The sequence below is a fragment of the Sciurus vulgaris genome, assembly GCF_902686455.1.
Source record: "Sciurus vulgaris genome assembly, chromosome: 13".
Lineage (NCBI taxonomy): Eukaryota > Metazoa > Chordata > Mammalia > Rodentia > Sciuridae > Sciurus > Sciurus vulgaris.
Window position 1 is genome coordinate 51,734,543 of NC_136474.1, and position 19,282 is coordinate 51,753,824.

Below are 19,282 nucleotides of genomic sequence, written 5' to 3' on the forward strand. Positions count from 1 at the left end.
CTTTTTTTTTTTTTTTTTTTTTTTTTTTTTTGCCTCTAAACAAACCTATAACACTTGGAAGATTATGATTTTTCTTTTTTTTTGGGTACCACTGAGCCATATCACCAGTCCTTTCTATTTTTTTTTTTTTTTTTTTTTGAGACAGGGTCTCCCCAGGTTGCTTAGGACCTCGCTAAGTTATAAGGTTGGTTTTGAACTTATGATTCTCCTGCCTCAGACTCCTGAGCTACTGGGATTACAGGCATGCACCACTGCAGCCAGCTATAATTTTTTCTTAAAAGATGCTATTTTATTCCACTAAAATGCTATTTTATTCCACTAAGATAAATTAAATTGTTTTGATACTTAAAGAAGTTATGATTATCTCAAATAACCTGGACGGAGAATGAAATGTCATACTATTTCCAGGTTTTCAACATCACATTTATTCTATACGATAGTGCATTTCAGCATAATAATGCAGTGGCCTGGGACATAGAAGACACAGAAATCATGTCAAAAGCAATTCTTCACATTTGGGTCTCACCACATCAAGTGCAAATAGTGAACTTAAACATGAAAATGCAATTTGCTCCTTCTAAAGTATACATTTTTATCTCTTACAAAAAAAAAAAAAGCCACATTCATTTCCAACGCCTCAAGGTAAAGAGGATGGCATCTATCATAAGTGCAGAGAATGTCTGAAGGATTTAGAAGCAATCTTTTCATAATGCTTCTTTGGGTGAGGAAGTGGAGTTATGAGTTACTCAAAATTCATAAAGATTATTAAGTTTACATCCTCACAGAAGATCTGCCACCACTGTATCTCTCCACTGTACTGACAGCAACTCAGCCCCAAACTATCGAGAATCTGTCTCTGGTTCAGGACATTCATCCATTTTGTGACATTAGTGCTCCGCTGAATAAAATAAAGGTTGTGTTGCATTCAAAGCAAAACAACTACAAAACAAATTGCCTTCAGTGGAACCAGCCCGAAGTATCTGTGCTGAATTCATGGCATTCATTCTCTCAGTATTCCTTCATCTAAGTGATTTTAACAGGTAAGTAAGTTCCCATTTCAGCAAGTTTCCTCCAGATTATCATCTTGTGTGTTTGTGCCTGCTGGGCTATTTGAATGATTACCCTATCCCCCAAAGCCCTCAGCTAGGACGGATTCTGCACCCACGGCAGTGACCCCTCACGGTGAGGAACCTCCTATACCACAGTCAGCTTTCCTGCTTGATGAATTTCAACCTCACAGCTCATCTAAACTGAGCCTATGGGCTTCATGTTTTTTCTTCTTACTCTTCGCTTAAGTCTATGGGAAGTTATGAAACATATTTTTCTAGTCCTCCCAGGAGCAAGGCCAGGTTCACAATTTGACCTCAGAAACATAGCAGTCCTGCAAAGCCAGACAGCCTGATAGAACTGAGTATTAGTGCTCTCTGCCTGGCCTATACAAACCATAACATGGAGCATGGAGCAATGTTACTTATGGGAAATGACAAGCAATGGATCAGTGGGGGGAAAATAATGGGATTTAATCACGTAAAAATATCACAGGCACACAGCTCCCTTTCAGCAAGCTGTCCACTACAGGTGAGGGCACAATAGTCTTAAGGAACTAACCACCTACAATGAATAGTGCAGCTGCCTAACTAGCTCTTTTAATCAGATTAAGTTATAGGATTCTTGACACACCCAGAGATTCTCATTCCCATCATGTCAATAGCCCCCCAGGGAATGATTTTAAGCAAACACACGAAAATATATATGTGCCCTGGATAGATTCTTCAACATGGGAGGAATGATCCCAAGAACAGTTCAGGCTCATATGAAAGACTGTCACAGTCTAATTAAGGACACTGCTGCCAAAAAGGGAAGGCTGACCCTGCAGTCTTATTTACACAATTTCCAGCCAGAGGGCTGTGAAGTGGAGCCCCAATGGGGGCATTTCTATCTGAAACCCAAGGGCACCTGCATTAAGGAAACTAGTGTAAATGAATCCCTTTGCTCAGTGACAGAAGAGAAGAAATGGATACTTCAATTATCTTGGTACGAAATACAAGTACTGACCCCTCTTGCATTTGACATCCTGATCTACCACTACCTCTTATATATGTAATATTATTATTATTTTTTTCACTCTACATTCAATCAGAAGGAGGACATTTTGAGGCAAGAATGATAAGCTCTTTAGACAGAAGGTAGTGATTCAAAAATTGCAAAACTTCAGCTTTCAAAAATAGCCTGAGTGACCTCTTGCAGTACTCTGACCACTCCACAGCAAGCAGGAGGCAACCCCTGTGAAGAGCAAATTCTGGCAAAGTTCTCTTCACAGATGATGCACAGCTTAAGCTATAATGAGTTTTTGGGTTACAAATGCTGAACACATTAATATTCCTTGATGATAATTATCACAGTATAAGCACCTTTCCCAATGTGAGTAGCATAAAGCAACTGAAGCAGCATTTTTACTACATTTGAAACAAGCTGGAAAATGGGATTTTCTACTCTCGTAACCTGAGGTCAACATACATCAAGCACTGCATATTAAACATATCTATATATGAAGCCTATTTTACTGCCCTTCCCTTCTGCTTCATGTATACCTAAAGCCATCTCCCTTATCTATTCTTTCTTATGAAATTCTTGATTTGAACACGTATATGATATACATAATCTCAAAACAAAATGTATTTCCGCCCCATCATAATGAATCTTATGTTTCTTCTTATGAGAATACAAATAGCAAATAAGACCAGTAAGCCATATTTTACAGATGAGATGTGTCTCTCTGCAGTTTGAATGAATGCTGTGGTCACTGGCTGCATATAAAACAGGAGGAAAATTAAAGTCTAGCAAATAGGCTCCTAGAAGAACCCAACACACATTACATATAAATCTGAACAAACTACCAGCCTTTATCTTTACATCTTCAAAACTAATAATGCTATTAAGCACTGAAAGGTTTAAATGTGAATTCTAACCCACCAGCCTGTTGGCTGTAATGAAGTCAGCATCATATTTACTGCTGATAATTTCACACAAGACTCCTAAAAAAAAACAAAAAAAATCTTTGTTCAGATTAAAAAAACAATTCTTGTTATTTGGATGATAGTGATCAAATATTATATAAAAAAATTGAAAAAGATGATCTATTATGCATCATATAAGTGTGTAAAACATCTTTATCTAATATTCAGAATTTGCCAGGGCATGTCCAAAGTAGATTCTGAAAAGATTTAAGGTACTGTACTCCAGTTTGATTTGATAATATGGACTGAACAGATGATAAATTGATCTCCCCTCTTTTCTCTGTCTTCCTCTCACCCTAAGAAGTGAAAAAGAGAAAATACTTATTATAAAGCTCAGGTGTTGCTGGGAAGACTCAAAATCATGATAATAAAGGTCTTTTTCCTTTAACATCTTCTAATGTCATTTTTGTAAATAATCCCAACTGCACTTTTGATGTAACTGTGACGAAAATGAAAGCCAGCTTGAACCCTTAATCCGAAGAATGTGAATTGATTTACGTATTTTGTAGGTGTGAATTTGCTGAACTCATTTGTACCATGTTACCCCACACTTCATTTAGAAAATATGCCTCGCTACAACTGCCTCAAGTTCTCTAACATCATTTTTACTTATGTGCTGCACAAAATGTCTTAAAATCCCATTTGAATAGATGTTAGGGTTATAAGGGAACCTTTACTAAATATTTAACAGCACTATCGGCTTATTAAATACTATAATGTGAGAGCCATGAAAGCATGATATACAGTGCTTGCCTTTTTTTTTTTTTTTTAACTCAATGCTGGTGCTCATTTTGAACACTCTGCAAGCCCATTCATCAGTAGAAGTGATGCATTTTAAAAAGTCCTCATTTACCAGCAGATAAATGTGGTTAGAGAACCTTTTCAGTAGAGAAATGACTGAAAACCTATTTGGTTTTACTGTGCAAAATTTGCTTTACTGTGGCTGGGGGAAAGAAAAAAAAAAAAAACTCCCACAAACATTTAAAAGGTCATTTTGAAATATGTAAAAGCTAAAGCTTCGACTATAAGAAAGTAGCGTGTATTTTTGACTCACTGAAATATAAATACACCAAAATAATGTAACAGATTTACAGACTGCTGATAAAGCACACATACTCATCAAATCTGGACATAATATCTCAATACATATCATATGATGAGATTATCATTGAAACTGTTGCTCTTGACCATAACATTGTTTGTGAGTGACTTCTTTTGCAAGTATTTATAATCTATTTTTAATGAGTTGATATTATTTTTCCATATATTGGGTTAAGATATTTCTGACTAAAATTATGCCTTTCAAAAATTAATTATCATATGTTAACCTTTATAGTGAGTAGAAATCAGGGATTCTCTCTGAAAAGACATTTCTCAAAGAGATATAATATAGCCTAATTTAAAGAAAACTCCCTTTTGACCTGAGACCTATGGAGTGGGCATTTACTCAGTAAACACTGTAACAATCATTATCTGTCCTTCTGGTTCTCAGTGGAGACTCTTGCTTTTGAAAATGTCTTGTGGTGACTTACTAAATTCAGGCTATTTCAATTAGTATTACTGCACATTAAAAATTAATTGCATTACTGAGTGGATTAAGGTTTAAATTTCAATTCTACCGTATATGCACTAGAAATGACAGCTAAAAATCAATGCTCTCTAGTCCACAATCGGAAGTGTGTACAGTCAAATAGCGTGGGACTGGCGTCATGGCCAAGCAGTTTTAAAAGACTTGATAGTTCAATTGAAGGTGTGTCAGTTCTAATTCTAGATTTTAGTTTGAATGCTGCACAGTAGCCTAGCCTTAGAGGGAGGAAAACAGAACAACTGCTGCACTAACAATTTGAAGAAAAAATTGGACACAGGTCCTACCACTATAACAACCAAGGGGTTAACAGTCACCCCAAATTCCCACCTAATTATCCCTGGGTTACAATCTGGTTCACAGTTCTGTTCAATAAGATCACAGGATCTCTAACTTCATTCACATTTGTTTACTAGTTGCTGGTCGAACAGTAACTAATACTGGTTGGACTCAGCAAATAGGCTATTTTGTAAAGAAAAAAACTATTAACCTATACAGTATGCATAATGACTTGATTGATGATTTAAGGAAATCTAAGAAAATATTGAAAATACAAATCTTGTCTTTAAGTAGTAATTCCATTAGGACCCCTCTTATAAATTATTAAACCTCTTTGCGGGGAGGGAAAAATCTTGAGTTGGTAACAGTCAATCATACTGGCTCCAGATTTATATCATCTGCCCAAAATGTGGTGGTGGGGGGGATCATGTCACTTCTTCAGAGTAAATTTATCCTTTTAAGAAGATGAAAACCAGGAGCACTATAAATGAAGTCAACAAAGTCAAGTAGCATCGATAAAGACTGGCAAAGTCACCCAGGGTATTTGGGTTTGGAATTGAATGGTGATTGGTATGTGCCTAAGAGAAAAAAAAAAAAAAAAAATGATGTCTGCAATGCTTTTCAAGATCCCCTCTGCGGTGCACTGGTGGCCAACAGCAAGTTTGGCAGCAAGGGAGTAAAGAAGATGGGAAGTAATAATAACAATAAAAAGAATAATCTGGTGCAAATGGACCCCAAGGTGTAGTAGTCATCCCTGTGCAACAATCACCCTTCACTGCAATTTACTGATGTTGCTTCATTACAATACAGCATACAAAGGGGCAACGCACAAAAGGCTCTCCTGGAAGCCTCACAGCCATAGGAGGGAGACCACCCTAGCAGACACTGTTGTGGGGGCTAAGTCATATCACTGGAAAGCGAATGTACCTGCACAAAAAGAAACCAAATTAAACAGAGGTGCAACCTGTATACAGCGTGGTGGCAAATCTTGGGGAAAGAGAATAAAAGATAGCAGGAAAAATGTGTTTCCTTAGTGAACTAGTAAAGGGATTCCAAATTAATCTGAATTAAAACATCTTTCTAAAGTGTAATGGCTTATGGTTTTGTTACAAGGAAAATATAAAAAAAAAAAAAATGATGTTTCCTGTTTGGAAAATAGAAACAGTCTCCCTATTTCCTATTTTTATCCTCTTTGAAATGAACTGAAGCAATGGTTTTAGGTGAACACTCACACTTTAAATTCAGGATCACATTATTTAAAAGAAGGAATGGTTTTCTATTTCTCGCCTGCTGTAGTTGGAAGTCGTACTTTTCACTCAGTGCTCAGAAGATGCTAAAGCAATGTGTTAACGGGGGGAAAGAGATTCTTTCCTCACCAAGGATCATTGAGTATGTCATTGGTTAATTCTTGCTCTATGCTCCTCATTAGCATTACTCTCAAGTTTCTGGTTATCATATCCGAAATATTAAGACATAATAACTACGAAGGTGCAGATAATTGGATATTAACCAGAACATACTTGACTGGGCAGGAGGTAGAGCCCTGCTTAAACTAATCCTGAAATATATTAATCACCAATTAATGAAAGGGTTTCAAATTCATTTTCTATTATAGAACACCTCCGAGTATCTAAGCTTTTTCTAACAAAATGACTTGGAATAACAGGGTAGAAATAAGAAATACACTCATCTGATGAGGGCTTGAATTAATTCTTTACAGCCTGTTGTCAGGTAATGATGAGGAGTATAGTTAACACCTTGATTACTCCTCATAAAGTCTAGTGGAAAAGTGAAGGGACACTCGACAAACTTCAGTGGCCTCTGTTTAAATTCCAAATATATCCTTTCTATGGGAGAATCATAGCTAAATATTTCATCAAAGAGCTGTCATAATATTATCTAAGTCTTCCAGACCAGACAGCCCTCTAGACCTCCAAACTAACAACAGATGTACTCTCAAAATATGAGCCAATTAATGGGAGCCCAGAGCAGTGCAGCAAAGACAGGCCTCACACACAGGAAACACAAAGAAGTCACATGTTGACATACCAAGGGGTAACGGCCCAGTCTAGTTGAAACATACTACCACTTACTTCCATGGAAATAAGAGGATGCTGAAGAGAAAAGAAGAAAGAAGAAAACATAAAGAGGAAGAAACAGAGAAGGAAAAGTCATATTTCTGACTGTTCCAGGAAGCTAAGATTGGAACTGACAGGACTCTCAGATATTTTATTAGGTTGGATTTAAAAGCTCCAGAAAAATTTCTACAAATTTTCAAGTTAGAATTGACTACCAGAATGCCATTCCACATGAAGAAAAAAAATTCTCACAAAGGGATTCCAATATCTTTTCAGACTTAGAGGTAGCTCTCCCAAACACTCAGAAGAAGACATTTGCGTGCTACAGAAAACAAGGTGTTTGTGTCAATGCAATGTAAGCAAGGACCTGAGATGACACCATTTGCCTATGATTTCTGCCTTTATGTTCTGAATTGGATGAAAATAGTAAGAAAACTCTTACTGTTGCAGGTTTTTTTAAAAATAATTCTGTTGTTTGTTGACTTTGATTTTAGTAACTCTTAAATAAGCACTCGCGGCAGATGAACTAAGATATGCTGGCAAGTAGGCCCTTTTATCAACAATTTTGCCATAGAAATACACAAACATTTCAATGGCTCTTCATTAGCAAACAAATCAACAAGTGATATTTTAATGCATGACTTTATTCCATCTCTGTGGGGACTGTAGTTGAGAGTGTGATGTACAGTACAGAGAAAGGAATCATCAGCCACAATGTCCCAGGGCTCTCTCCATTGAGGACTTCGCAGCCTCTGCTTAAAGAGTGCATTTAATTGACTGATAGACAGTAGCTTCTTTGTTCGCAGAAGACAGCGAAGTAATGGCAGCTTGAAAATCGTACCATCTACAGGGTCTCCTGAGACTAGTAACAGGGGGATATGTGTCAGGAATAAATAAATAATCTAATTATTAAGCCACTTCCTGTCAAGTTAACTCCAATTTGTTGGCTTTTGAAGGCAACAAAACGAGGCATTTTTCCTCATTATGCTTCTCTTTTTATACCAGTGGTAATCACAGGCGGATTAAAGGGTGCCTGATTGGTTTTTTTGTCAAGGAACTGAGAAGCAGCCAACAGTACAGAAAAACAGAGTTGGGGTTAGAAGAAATTTCATGCTTGTCTCCTTTCCAGCTCCCTAACAGCCCACACGGCTGCCCCATACAGAGCTGCCAGCTGTACAGCAAATGTGTACCCCTCCAACTGAGGCCTACCGGGCCACAGGCGCCATCCTGAGAGCTGTGAGATACCTTGCAATCTTGGCAGGTAGCTACTGCTGTCATAGGCATAATTCTAAAGGTGACCTACGAAACCCCGTCAGCTCACCAAATGCAACAATATGAGCAGCTGAAGTTCAACACCCACTCTCCAGATTGACTCCCTCTCCTGTGTTTACTGCTATTAATGGACCTGAAACTAGGAAATAACCTATGGAAATAGGTCATGAGAGACCTTTGCTTTGGATGTGTATGAACAGATCCTGTGAAAATAGGTCACGATCCATATGTGTGCATGGGCATGCATGCATGTGTGTTTCTGTGTGTGTCGGGAAGGGGGCTCTTTTTATTTATTGCTGGTGACTTTCAGCCACCCTCCATTCAGAAGTGTGCTGCAAACTTCATCAGAGACAGTTACCCACATTTGATAATAAACATATCAAACAGTGAACAAAAATGAATACACTTGTGGCTTATCCTATCGGAAGTCAAAGGCGTGGATGAAACGAGAGCCAGACACCCTACCACTGTGTGGCAGCCAGTCACGTGGCACTATCCATCTGGCATAGCTACTCTTGTAGCATCACTGTACAGAGCCTAGGAAGACCGCCTGGCATCCAGTAATTCTGCTTGAGAGCAACATTATTCTGAGGTCTCTTTAAGGGCAGCGTGTTCTAAAAAGTAACAAGAAATTGAATCTTGGATCTGTCTATGGGCCCAGCCAAAATCCTCAGCCTCCTGGAAAATTAACATCACAAGAAATGCCTGAGAGGCTTTCTTTGGGGCTTGTAAATTAGAAACTTACTGCCAGTATTTTTTACTCTTATAAATCAAAGCTGCTACACACAGGCTAAAACACACAACAAGGATAAACATCCCGATTTGTCTTTTAATAGCTTAAAACCAAAATTAGAAGACAGACCTGAAGACTTTCATCCCAAACTGCTTAAGAAATAGGAATCCAGACAACCAAGATGAGCTCTTGACAATTCTGCCTTCTTCCTTTAAAGTCTTTTTGCTTTTCTTACTTTTAGAGTCTGTCTTTGTGTGGAAGAAGACTGCTCACAGATGAGGCTTGATAAGTTCCTGTGGCCCTCTTTGCACTTGGTAAACAGTGTAGCTATGTTATATTTATGCCTGCGGATGTCCTTTCTGAATACATCTTGAATTTTTGTTAAATTGCGCAGATAATTAAACCCTCTTCGTATTTACAGTCTGCTTCATTTGTACCATGAATTCTGTTTTCAGTTACTGTCTGCAAATTCCCTCTCTGAACAATTTCATACTAAGCAATAACACTTCATTTTACATAAGTTTTATCTGATGTCCCCATACAGAGCTGCCAGCTGTACAGCAAATGTGCGGTTCTCAAACTGAGGCCTACCAGGCCACAGGCTCCATCCTGAGATCTATAAGGCACCTTGCTGTCATTGGCAAGCTTTCCCTGCTATCACTGTGACCATCGCTCTACACTGCACACAACTTAAAATCATCTGATTATTAGAATTTGTGGCCCGCACTCCATTTTATCCTTTATTTAATCTATCCCCAGATCACACATTTGTTTAAATGTTTTGGCTGGTTTACAAATCATGCGGCCATCTGCACAGTAGGTGTGACACCATTTTTTAGACAAAAGTTACGTTACGAACAAAGATAAAGTCATTTGAAATGCTTTGGTGTTTGTTATTCTGCCTGGTTCGCTTGGACCAACTCTAAGAAATAAATAGAATTATCTGTGTAAATCGATGAACATCTATGAAAAACAACACCCAGCAGAACGCAGAGCTTGCTCCATTACCTACGTTAATATCATGACAGCTGAGGAGAGATGACCTGGCCCACTTCTCATCTCTCCTGTACAGATGGCTATTAAAGAGAAAGTATCCCTTTTGTATGGTCCATGTAGAAACCCTTTATGGGCTTTTCAAATAAGCCAGCATTGCCCACATGAGGGTAGCTTTCTGTTACCATTAAACTGCCCAGATTTCATCTTTTTAAATCCAGCTCTTGATAAAATAAGCCCGTATTTCATCACATTTAACACCAAATACTTGTTTCTTAATTCCCTGAATTTTGTAAGCAATCAAATAAAGATGTTTAAAAAAAAAAAAATCCAATAGTCTTCTCATTTAGAAAGAATGTAAATCAAAGAATCTCAGTGATTTGGGGCTTCTTAGGATATTATGGTGATGCACACGTGTGCACGTACACACACACACTATGCACATGCATACAGACATTGTAAATTCATTTCTGTTCATTCATTTACAAACAGCCAATGAGAACACAGTGTCTAAAGGGCAACACAGCCCTTTATCTTCCTATGCAGGGAGATCCAGATCTTTGACTCTTTCCCCTTAAGACATATAAAATCCAAAACCACTCTAGATCTCAAAATATTGGTTTTTGTCTATTCTAAAGCAAGAGCACTCAAGCTGAAATGCTTCAGAGGTGATACTGGATGTCACAAAACTATAATGAAGATTAGTCACAGAGCAGACCATTCACTAAAGAAATGAAAGAAAAAGAATGCTATTTGTGACCTTGGGCATCAAACAAATTGCAGAATATATGAATGTCACTTGCCACAAGAAGAGGCTAAAATTCCACTCCCCTGTTCTAAACTGATTTATACATTCTTTTTGTCTTGACATCAGTGATATATAACATATGTGATGTAACACATGGGGTACATATCTTTCTGCCTTCGCTGGAGAGGTGTTGAGTCTTTTGCAGTCTTTAAAAAAAAAGGTGTAATTATCCATCAAACACTGAGTATTAAAGATCTAAATAAAAATAGTATCTTTGCACTGGTGTTTTCATACTAGCCACCAATTCCAGTTCCAAATTCTGATTATGCCATTCTAAGATTAAAATATATTTGCTTCCTCAAAATGATCTTGGGTCACCCTTCTCCTGTCCCAAATATGTTCCTTAGTGACTATTTCTGTATTTCTTCTATCTTTTGAAGAGACAAGGTATTCTGACACCTTATATACAATTCTGCCATATGACATTAGCATTTCAAATCATATAAAAACATGAAAAAATTGATTAAGTGGAAAATCCACTCCTAAGTAGATTTCTCAAAGTAATTCTTAGGTAAATGGTTTGTACCCATCCCCTTCATGTTCTTCATCCATAAACCTTGACAGGGAGGGCTGGAAATGGCCATAGCTTTATCCTGACTACTTGTCTTCCAAAGTCCATGACTACAGTAATCAATTCCAAGGATAATGGCCTTTCTCCCCTTTGATCATTTCTTTGTCAGGCTGACTGGCCTTCCATGGTGAGTGTGCTGCTGGTTGTCTATCACCAGCCGCTCGCAATTTGCTCACTATGTTTCATGAGACAGTTGTTTGTGGCTGTTTGGAACACATTTGTCTCTTTGGGGATTTATGCGCTAGTTGCAATGCCAACCTCCATAGTGAACGAAATTTCTTTCTAACTAAAATAGATAATTAGAGGCTGGTAATTATTGGTCAAGAATTATCAGAGTGAAAAAATTAAGCTTCTCATAAATAGTTCTTGGCAATGTCATCTCTTTATATTATCTCATGCCTAACAGCCCTGTATTCAGAGCACTTACAAATTTACTCTACTGCTGTTGAGCCTCATAATTTTATATGAGCCAGTCCCTTTGCTGGGTTAAATACATTTAGGTTCTCTGGTTTCATCACTATTTGTTGCTAATTCATACCAAATAATAGTAATATCAGAAATCTCAAAGAGGAAAATAACAATAAATATTTACTATTCTGATATCAAGAGAAAGGTAAATATAAATTAAAGGACATAATATATAATGGTTCTGTTTTATATTCTTAGGTCAAAAACTATTGTAAACTATAAGAAATGGAACAAAGGAAGACAAGAAAGATTTTCTCATCTGCACAGAGGATGAAAGAAGGAAATCTTTTCCCCTGGAAATCTGTTAAAATGTTTTGTAGTTCTCTCTCTTTCTCTGTGTGTGTATGTGTGTGTGTGTAAAGAAAAGAAACCCCTAAATAGTCACTAGTCTGATTTCTTACTGAAACTGTGTCAGAATGTGGTGGAGAGTAAAGTTTTCTATTTTTCCTTGACAGACATAAGTCAAATCCCTGGTGCACTTTTATTGAGTAATTATTCCTACAACTCAGACCCACTTGTCCACACCTAGCTACAAAGTTGCTCTTAAGAAGAGCACCTCCATATGTACCTGGCAGAAACAAGAATGGTTTTCAGTTCACAAATATCCCTGGTCAATAACCCAAAACCAACACATCCAGAAAGAAGTATGGAGTTGCTGGAAACTGCATTAAAACACATGTGCTACCTAGAAACAAATGCAAATGACTGGGTTAAAGATGGAATTCAAAGTTACACCTCATTGGGTCATCTGCAGATCTTGTTTTCCATCAGGTGACATAATCCTTCCTCTAGACTGATTGAAATGTAAAACAAAATCTGCAAAAACACTATCTACCCTCTTAACAAAAAGAGTAAGAGGCTTTTCAGACAGTCCCTAATCCCTCTTCCCCTGCTAAATGTCTAGTTGAGATTATGTTTTTGATTAGACAAAAAACACACACAGACACACAAACCTAAAAATACCTACCCTCCATGGAGGTATTTTAGCCAACAAAATAATGCAGCCTGCCTCATTTGAAAGACTAAGTATCACACTGGGATTTTAAAAAAGGATATCTTAGCCTTTGACACCCTCCCGTTTCACATTCTCTCTCTCTCTCTCTAGATACTAAAACAGAGAAAGGAGTGTAAGACTTGGATGCACAGTCAACAGAACAATTAAATGGATGCTATTCATTTGTTTAGGCCTCAAGTGCAAGAGAATCACATATTTTATTATTAAAAATAGCATGAATATTAAATAACCAGACCCTCTGTGAAAAGGAATGGAATTTGCTTCTCCGATAGAAGGCGAATTGTTAACTGATCAGATCCCAAGAGAAGGTGAATGTCATATTAACCCACTATAACGTAGAGGGGAAAGAAGCCTTGTGGAAACACTAAGGTGCAAGGAATGTAATATAAATACAAAAAGAAATGTATAAAGCAATTTACAATAAAGGGCCAGAGCAAACTGATGAATGTTACAGGCAAAATGATATTAAAACTGAAAAATTAAAAAACCCCTCCTATGCTCAACATTTAGTTCAGATTCTATCTGTGCAAAATAATACTAATCTTGTGGTAAAAATACATTCAAGTTGTTCATCTACATACTGGGATTATAGTAAATCCAGAAACAAAAATAAGCTTATATTGAAAAGAGCTAATCAGAAGCAAGACAAACAAAATCTTACCAAATTTTCCAAGAGCTATAAACTTTCACTCAAGGCCAGCTAAAACTTCAGCACCAGACAGAATAATGAATGAATGCAATCAACAAACAATACTCAAGAAACTAAGAGATGGGAAATATTGATATGTATCATTTGGCAAGAAGAATTCATATTTTCTACTCCCTTTCCACCAAAATAAGCAGTTTTAAAAGTTTATATAGAGCATGTTTCAGAATTTAAAACCAAAGGCAATTTGTTGGAAAATACAATGTTCAAACTCCTCTTACATGTTGCCATTATCTTCTAAACATTCAGAAAAGCTGTCAATGTCATTCTGCTACATTAAAGAATATACTAAGTAATGCATCAGAAAATCACTAATGATATTAGTGCTTAAAGCTGGAAAATAAAAGTCATCAATATTTTAGCTCTTAGTATATGTTAATTTTTGCACGATTAAGTGCTTAGACTTATATAAGCAATAATCCTATTAAAGACCCATCATTTGAAAACTATAAAGAGAAATCCCATTGAAAAACTATTAATCAATTTTCCATCATGCTTCTAAATTTATCTTCATTAATTTACATACACATTGGAAGTTTTGTTATAGTTGTTTTTAATGATTAGTAATGACAAAGCAACCCTCTAAAAATTCTTAGAATATATTTGATTATTGTATAATTAAACTTGTTTCCCCCTAGAAACAAATTTGGAGTCTAAACTGTTGAATTTCCTTTCCTGTTATACAAAGTTTCATAACAGGAGAGCACAAGGTTAACTGAACCTGTTAAATATTACATCACAATTATTTAAGGAATTAGAAAATACCATGAAGTGAGGATGAAATTAAAAACTCTCATAGTATAAAAACACAAATGAGTAACAAAAATAGTACAAAGTAATAGCAATTGTCATTTTACTGGTAGAAAAAGATCTGCTTGATAAAGTTTAATTGGCTGGTAAAGCTCTTAGTGTTATTACTAAGTGCTTATCAAATTAAAAAACATAGGCGAAACCCCTCAGGAATTGAGGGATAATGGGACAATATGAATAAGTGAAAAATTTATACTTTTATTTCAAGCCCATGTAATAAATGAAAAATCCTAAAACCATTGGCCTGGAATGACTTCAGAGCTTTTCCCTAAACCACTTGTATAAAGATCTATGGAAAATTTGGTAGGGAATAAAAAATGATTACTGAATTCTTTACATGATCTTTATGATCATGATTATATCCAGGCTGTTGAAACCATACATAAAAAAACTATTTATGGCAATTTAAATTATTTATGTTTCCCTATCACAAAAACTCACCACTTTAGATTTTGATACAAAGATGCTTAAGCAACACACAGCAGTGCCATTACCATAATAACTTCTGAAATTAAAACCTGTCTAAAACTCTATGGAAAGCTAACATCCAGTTCATTAACCATTCCTGTTAGTTTTCAATAATGCAAAAATGATTAGAAGTTTAATTTGTTAATCACCTGTGTTTTGACTGGCAGTAGATATATAATCCTCTTCAGAAGTCTAAACTAGCCCTTGCAGAAAATAAAACATGCTAATGCCTTATCAGATCTAATAATAGGAATAAAAAAAATCAATCATGCCTAGGTAATCCATTGATGGCTGAACAATTAATTCATCTCTAACGCTGTTTAATTATATAGGCACTGATGTACACAAGTTGGAGAAAAATCTATCTGTAATAAGGTGTAGAGTGTCACTCACCAATCATGTGATTTGCAACATGAACCTGTATGTCCCATTCATTGTAGAAAACCATCTGACACTTGATGCACTGATAGGTCTTCTTCTGAGAAAACAAGTATAAACAGTATTACTTAGACAAATGCACATCTTATTGTTTGCTTGTTTGTAAAATGCATACACACACACACACACACACACTCAGAGCATTTTTTTCTGAGATGCTGATTCTACATATTTTGCAAACTAACCTACTGTAGGGGCTGGCTGATTGGACAAAGTTCCATGAGTTTCTTTCTAAGACCTTGTGTGGTTTGTTCTCAACACTATATTTTCTGTTGCAAACATTTAGAAGAAACAGAAACATATTATTATAAAATAATATAATTTTAAAGATTCTTAAAGAACCGAAGTTAGCATTAAAAGAATCTGTAACATGTGACTGAACTTCAGATCAATGCCTTTGAAGATAAGGAACAATTTCATTCTGACCAAAATAATTGTGTTGCTGTTTCCAGAGATCAAGAAGTACAATGGCTAATAAGTTAAGAATCATGGAATGTAGCTAAGAGATTTGGAGATGATGGTTTTCAGTCTGAAATTTAGATGACATTTTAGAAGTTGCAAAGGACTAGCATTTAAATATATATTTTCTTCTAAATATAAATCATGTCAGATTGAACACTTAACACTGTTTTATTACTTTATACAACGGGTCTGTAAAGTAGTTGGAGCAGAATTTTTTTATTATTCAAAGAGCATAAATGAAGACACTGAGGCCCAGAGAAGTACAAAGATGTGCCTGATGCCACACTGTCACAAAGCTGGGAAGAGAACTAAGCTCTCCTAATTCTAAATGCTTGGTTCCCTGATAAAAGCAGCCCTTATGATTTCATATTTTTTATTGCTGAGTCCCAGTTCATATTAAATGAACTCAGTAATAAAGTATTGGTTATCTTTTCCAGAATACACAGTTATAGAAATTCCTTTGTGATGAAACTCAATATTTACAATTAAAAACCATCTCAGAGCAAAATAAACTATTATGAAATAATCCATTTTGATAGTCTCCCAAATGTGAGAAAATTACATTTGTAAAATCACAAAAATGACATTTGGTTATAACCATTCTTACCAAGTTATCATTTCATCTACAATCATCTAAAAATGTTTTACTAAAGATACCAATAGCAAATACTGGTCTCCTAAATTACAATTAATTTTAAAGAACTCAAATTCTTTAGGCTGTGAAAACCTCAAAGTTAAGCCCCCAAAATAGGGTCCTTTAATTTGAGATGAAAATTATAAATGCCATTAATGTAAATTTTTCCTAGTTATTATAATTTAACATGGTATCTTTTTCCACAACCACAGACAATATTCCATGCAAACCATAGAAGTACAGATATATTTTCAATGGAAGCTGTCTAAATAATCTAATGGTCTTTGTACATTAGGCATATTGTGAATTGACTGTGCTGAATCTAAATCTAACGCAGACTTCAAACACCCTGACAATCACCGAGGAAGATTTACAACATTGAGCTGTTTATAAGATGCTTTTGATGGTGACATATAGAGCAACACGTGTTGTGTAAATAACATCTATCCCTTTTTTAACAATATTTCCCTTTAGAACTAGTTAGAAAATATTTCTTACTCCCTGATGACCTACATTATATATTGTTTATTAGCATACTTCCAGCATTATTCCTGATATGTGACCTTGCTGAAAAACAAAGAAACATAAACTTAATGGCTAGTCTTTTCTCTTGTTAGCACAGTAAAACATACAATATGTCGAAAACTGTCTCCAAAAATGATGACTGATGAATATGTTGGCAGAATATACTAGGACCTTTTTCTTTTTTTCTCCTGGTCTAATAATAAAGAATAAAATCACTTGAAAAGCCAAAATAATAAAATACCAGCACTTACTACTATCTTCACACTGAAATGACACATTTAAAGATCTATGTATGTAGGTTTTCTTTTATCATCGGAAGAAAATGTTCTTGTCACTACTGATAATTCAAATTCTCATTCTCTTTACTCTTAAAATGGTGTCTAAAATGCCATATATATTTTTTTTCTACTAACAAGGTCATATTCTTATCTGGAGCTCCTAAATTTGCAGCTTGGTAAGAATTTAATGTAATCAAAAGCAACGTACCATGGTTTTAAAGTACTGCAGCTTGAACTCTACCTCACCATGCCTCTCACATTTCCAAAAAAACAAAGCCATGACATGCCAATTGGGATGTGTTAAGGAGTTTCTTTTTAAAGCCATGATGTAAAATTCATTTTCACCTTCAATTTTTTTTAAAGGGTAATGCTAAATGACCTTTAAAGCATCCCTCATTATAATTATAGATTCTTAGCAAAATATTTGAGAGACCCCTGCACACCTGTATACCACCTTCTAAGTAAAGGGACTGTAACCTCTGGACAGTGTCAGCTGTGGAGAGCTCACTCGCTTAGAAGTAAATCCACTTCAGCTCCGTAGAGCTGAGATTATGTGGGGATTCGCCCTAATTCTAGGCCCAAATCTGCTTTTCCACTACTTTCAACCACTGGTCCTAACACAGGGCTCTGGCTATAAAGAGCTGTTGAATCCCTTGTCTAATACGATAGTAATATTAACCCCTTTTCAGACTGAAAATAGGGAGCACCATGCAAGAGATGCTTGGAACAACCTTCCATCCTGTCTACCTTCCTTCAGGTCAATGTTTTAATAAACAGAACCACAAATGCAGCTCCAAATTTAGGTGTGACCTGACCCCTGCAGAGTGCAAGAGGACTGAGGACTCCCTTAGGACAATTACTTCCATTTATATAAAAGACAACAACAAAAAAAATCAAGTGAGATCATTTCTTTTAAAAGCAGATAAAAGTAGAAACAGAACTTCCATTGTTTGGGCCCCAGATTGGCCTTCATCAAAGCTTAGGTTGTCAATTTACTTGAAATGCTAATTTAGTACAATTTTTAAAAGAGACTTTTTTCATTAGCCTTTTTAAATGTGCTACTTGGGAGTGGGATTGTCATTTCCTGATTGTTCTCTTTTGTTTTCTGATACTGATAGATGTAATTATCAAGGATACAACTTTTTCCCAGCACCTCATTATTTTTGATTGATTTTGAGAACAATTTAAATGTGCCTTTTTGACATTCTTGTTTTCAGTTATACTCTGGTTAAGGTACTCTGAGACTTTCAGAAAAGAGCATCTCATAAATTAAAAAAAAAAATGATTAAGGATTTTTAATAATGTATAGTTTTTGAAAATTATTCTGATTAACCCTATCCTCCTCCATTTGATCTATATTACATATGGACTTCACATTTAATCTCACTGAGTTAAATAATAATAATAATAATTTAAAATATGAATTTAAAAAATATACTTTGTAGGTGTAACTTGCTTTAATTTTTTGAGAAAATAACAAACATGTAAAAAAGAATCAGTGAGTCCATAGTAATCCTTAAAAGCTGAAAAGAGAACAAATTTTAGTTACCACCATCAGAGGAAACTATTACTGAAATTTCTTTTTCTGAAAAGTGGTCATCAAAGGATCAGAAGCATCTTACTTTTTCAGGAGGAAAAGCAGTTCATACCTATTTGACGAGGGAAAATTCTTTAAAGAGGAATGACATAAGTGATGGTAAAATTAGAAATCAATCATTTTTCAATGCTAAAAAAAAAATCCATAAAATCATTAATGGATGCTGCTGAAACTATTAGGTGAAAGGTTATTTGGAGGTACTCAAATTTCATCCTTTGATCACTGCAATGAGAAAGATGTACCTTTACAGTGAATTCAGCAAGTGGCAATCACTCTAACCAGACTATTTAGCTTAACATTACTAATAATGGAGCAATTTGACATCATGTGCTTCTAAAATCTTATCTAAAATGCATACCTGAACAAATCGAGACCCTCAGCCTAACAAGTCAGTGTTCAGTAAATATAGAAATACAAGAATAAATATTACTATGAGAACAAAACACAAATCCATAAAATTCTTCAAGAGAATGTCATGTTATCTTTAACAGTCAATATCATGGGGGAAAAAGTAGAGATGACTCTTAGGTGACTGAAAAAGCCTA

At 35.7% G+C, this 19,282-nt stretch overlaps 1 protein-coding gene across 1 annotated transcript in view; it reads right to left on the reverse strand.

Moving 5' to 3' along the window:
* Nucleotides 1-19,282, reverse strand: part of ZNF521 (zinc finger protein 521) — a 270,355-nt gene that overhangs the window by 109,562 nt on the left and 141,511 nt on the right. The window contains 1 exon segment of the mRNA XM_079108749.1: nucleotides 15,197-15,281. Coding sequence (XP_078964875.1) covers nucleotides 15,197-15,281 — 85 coding nt within the window.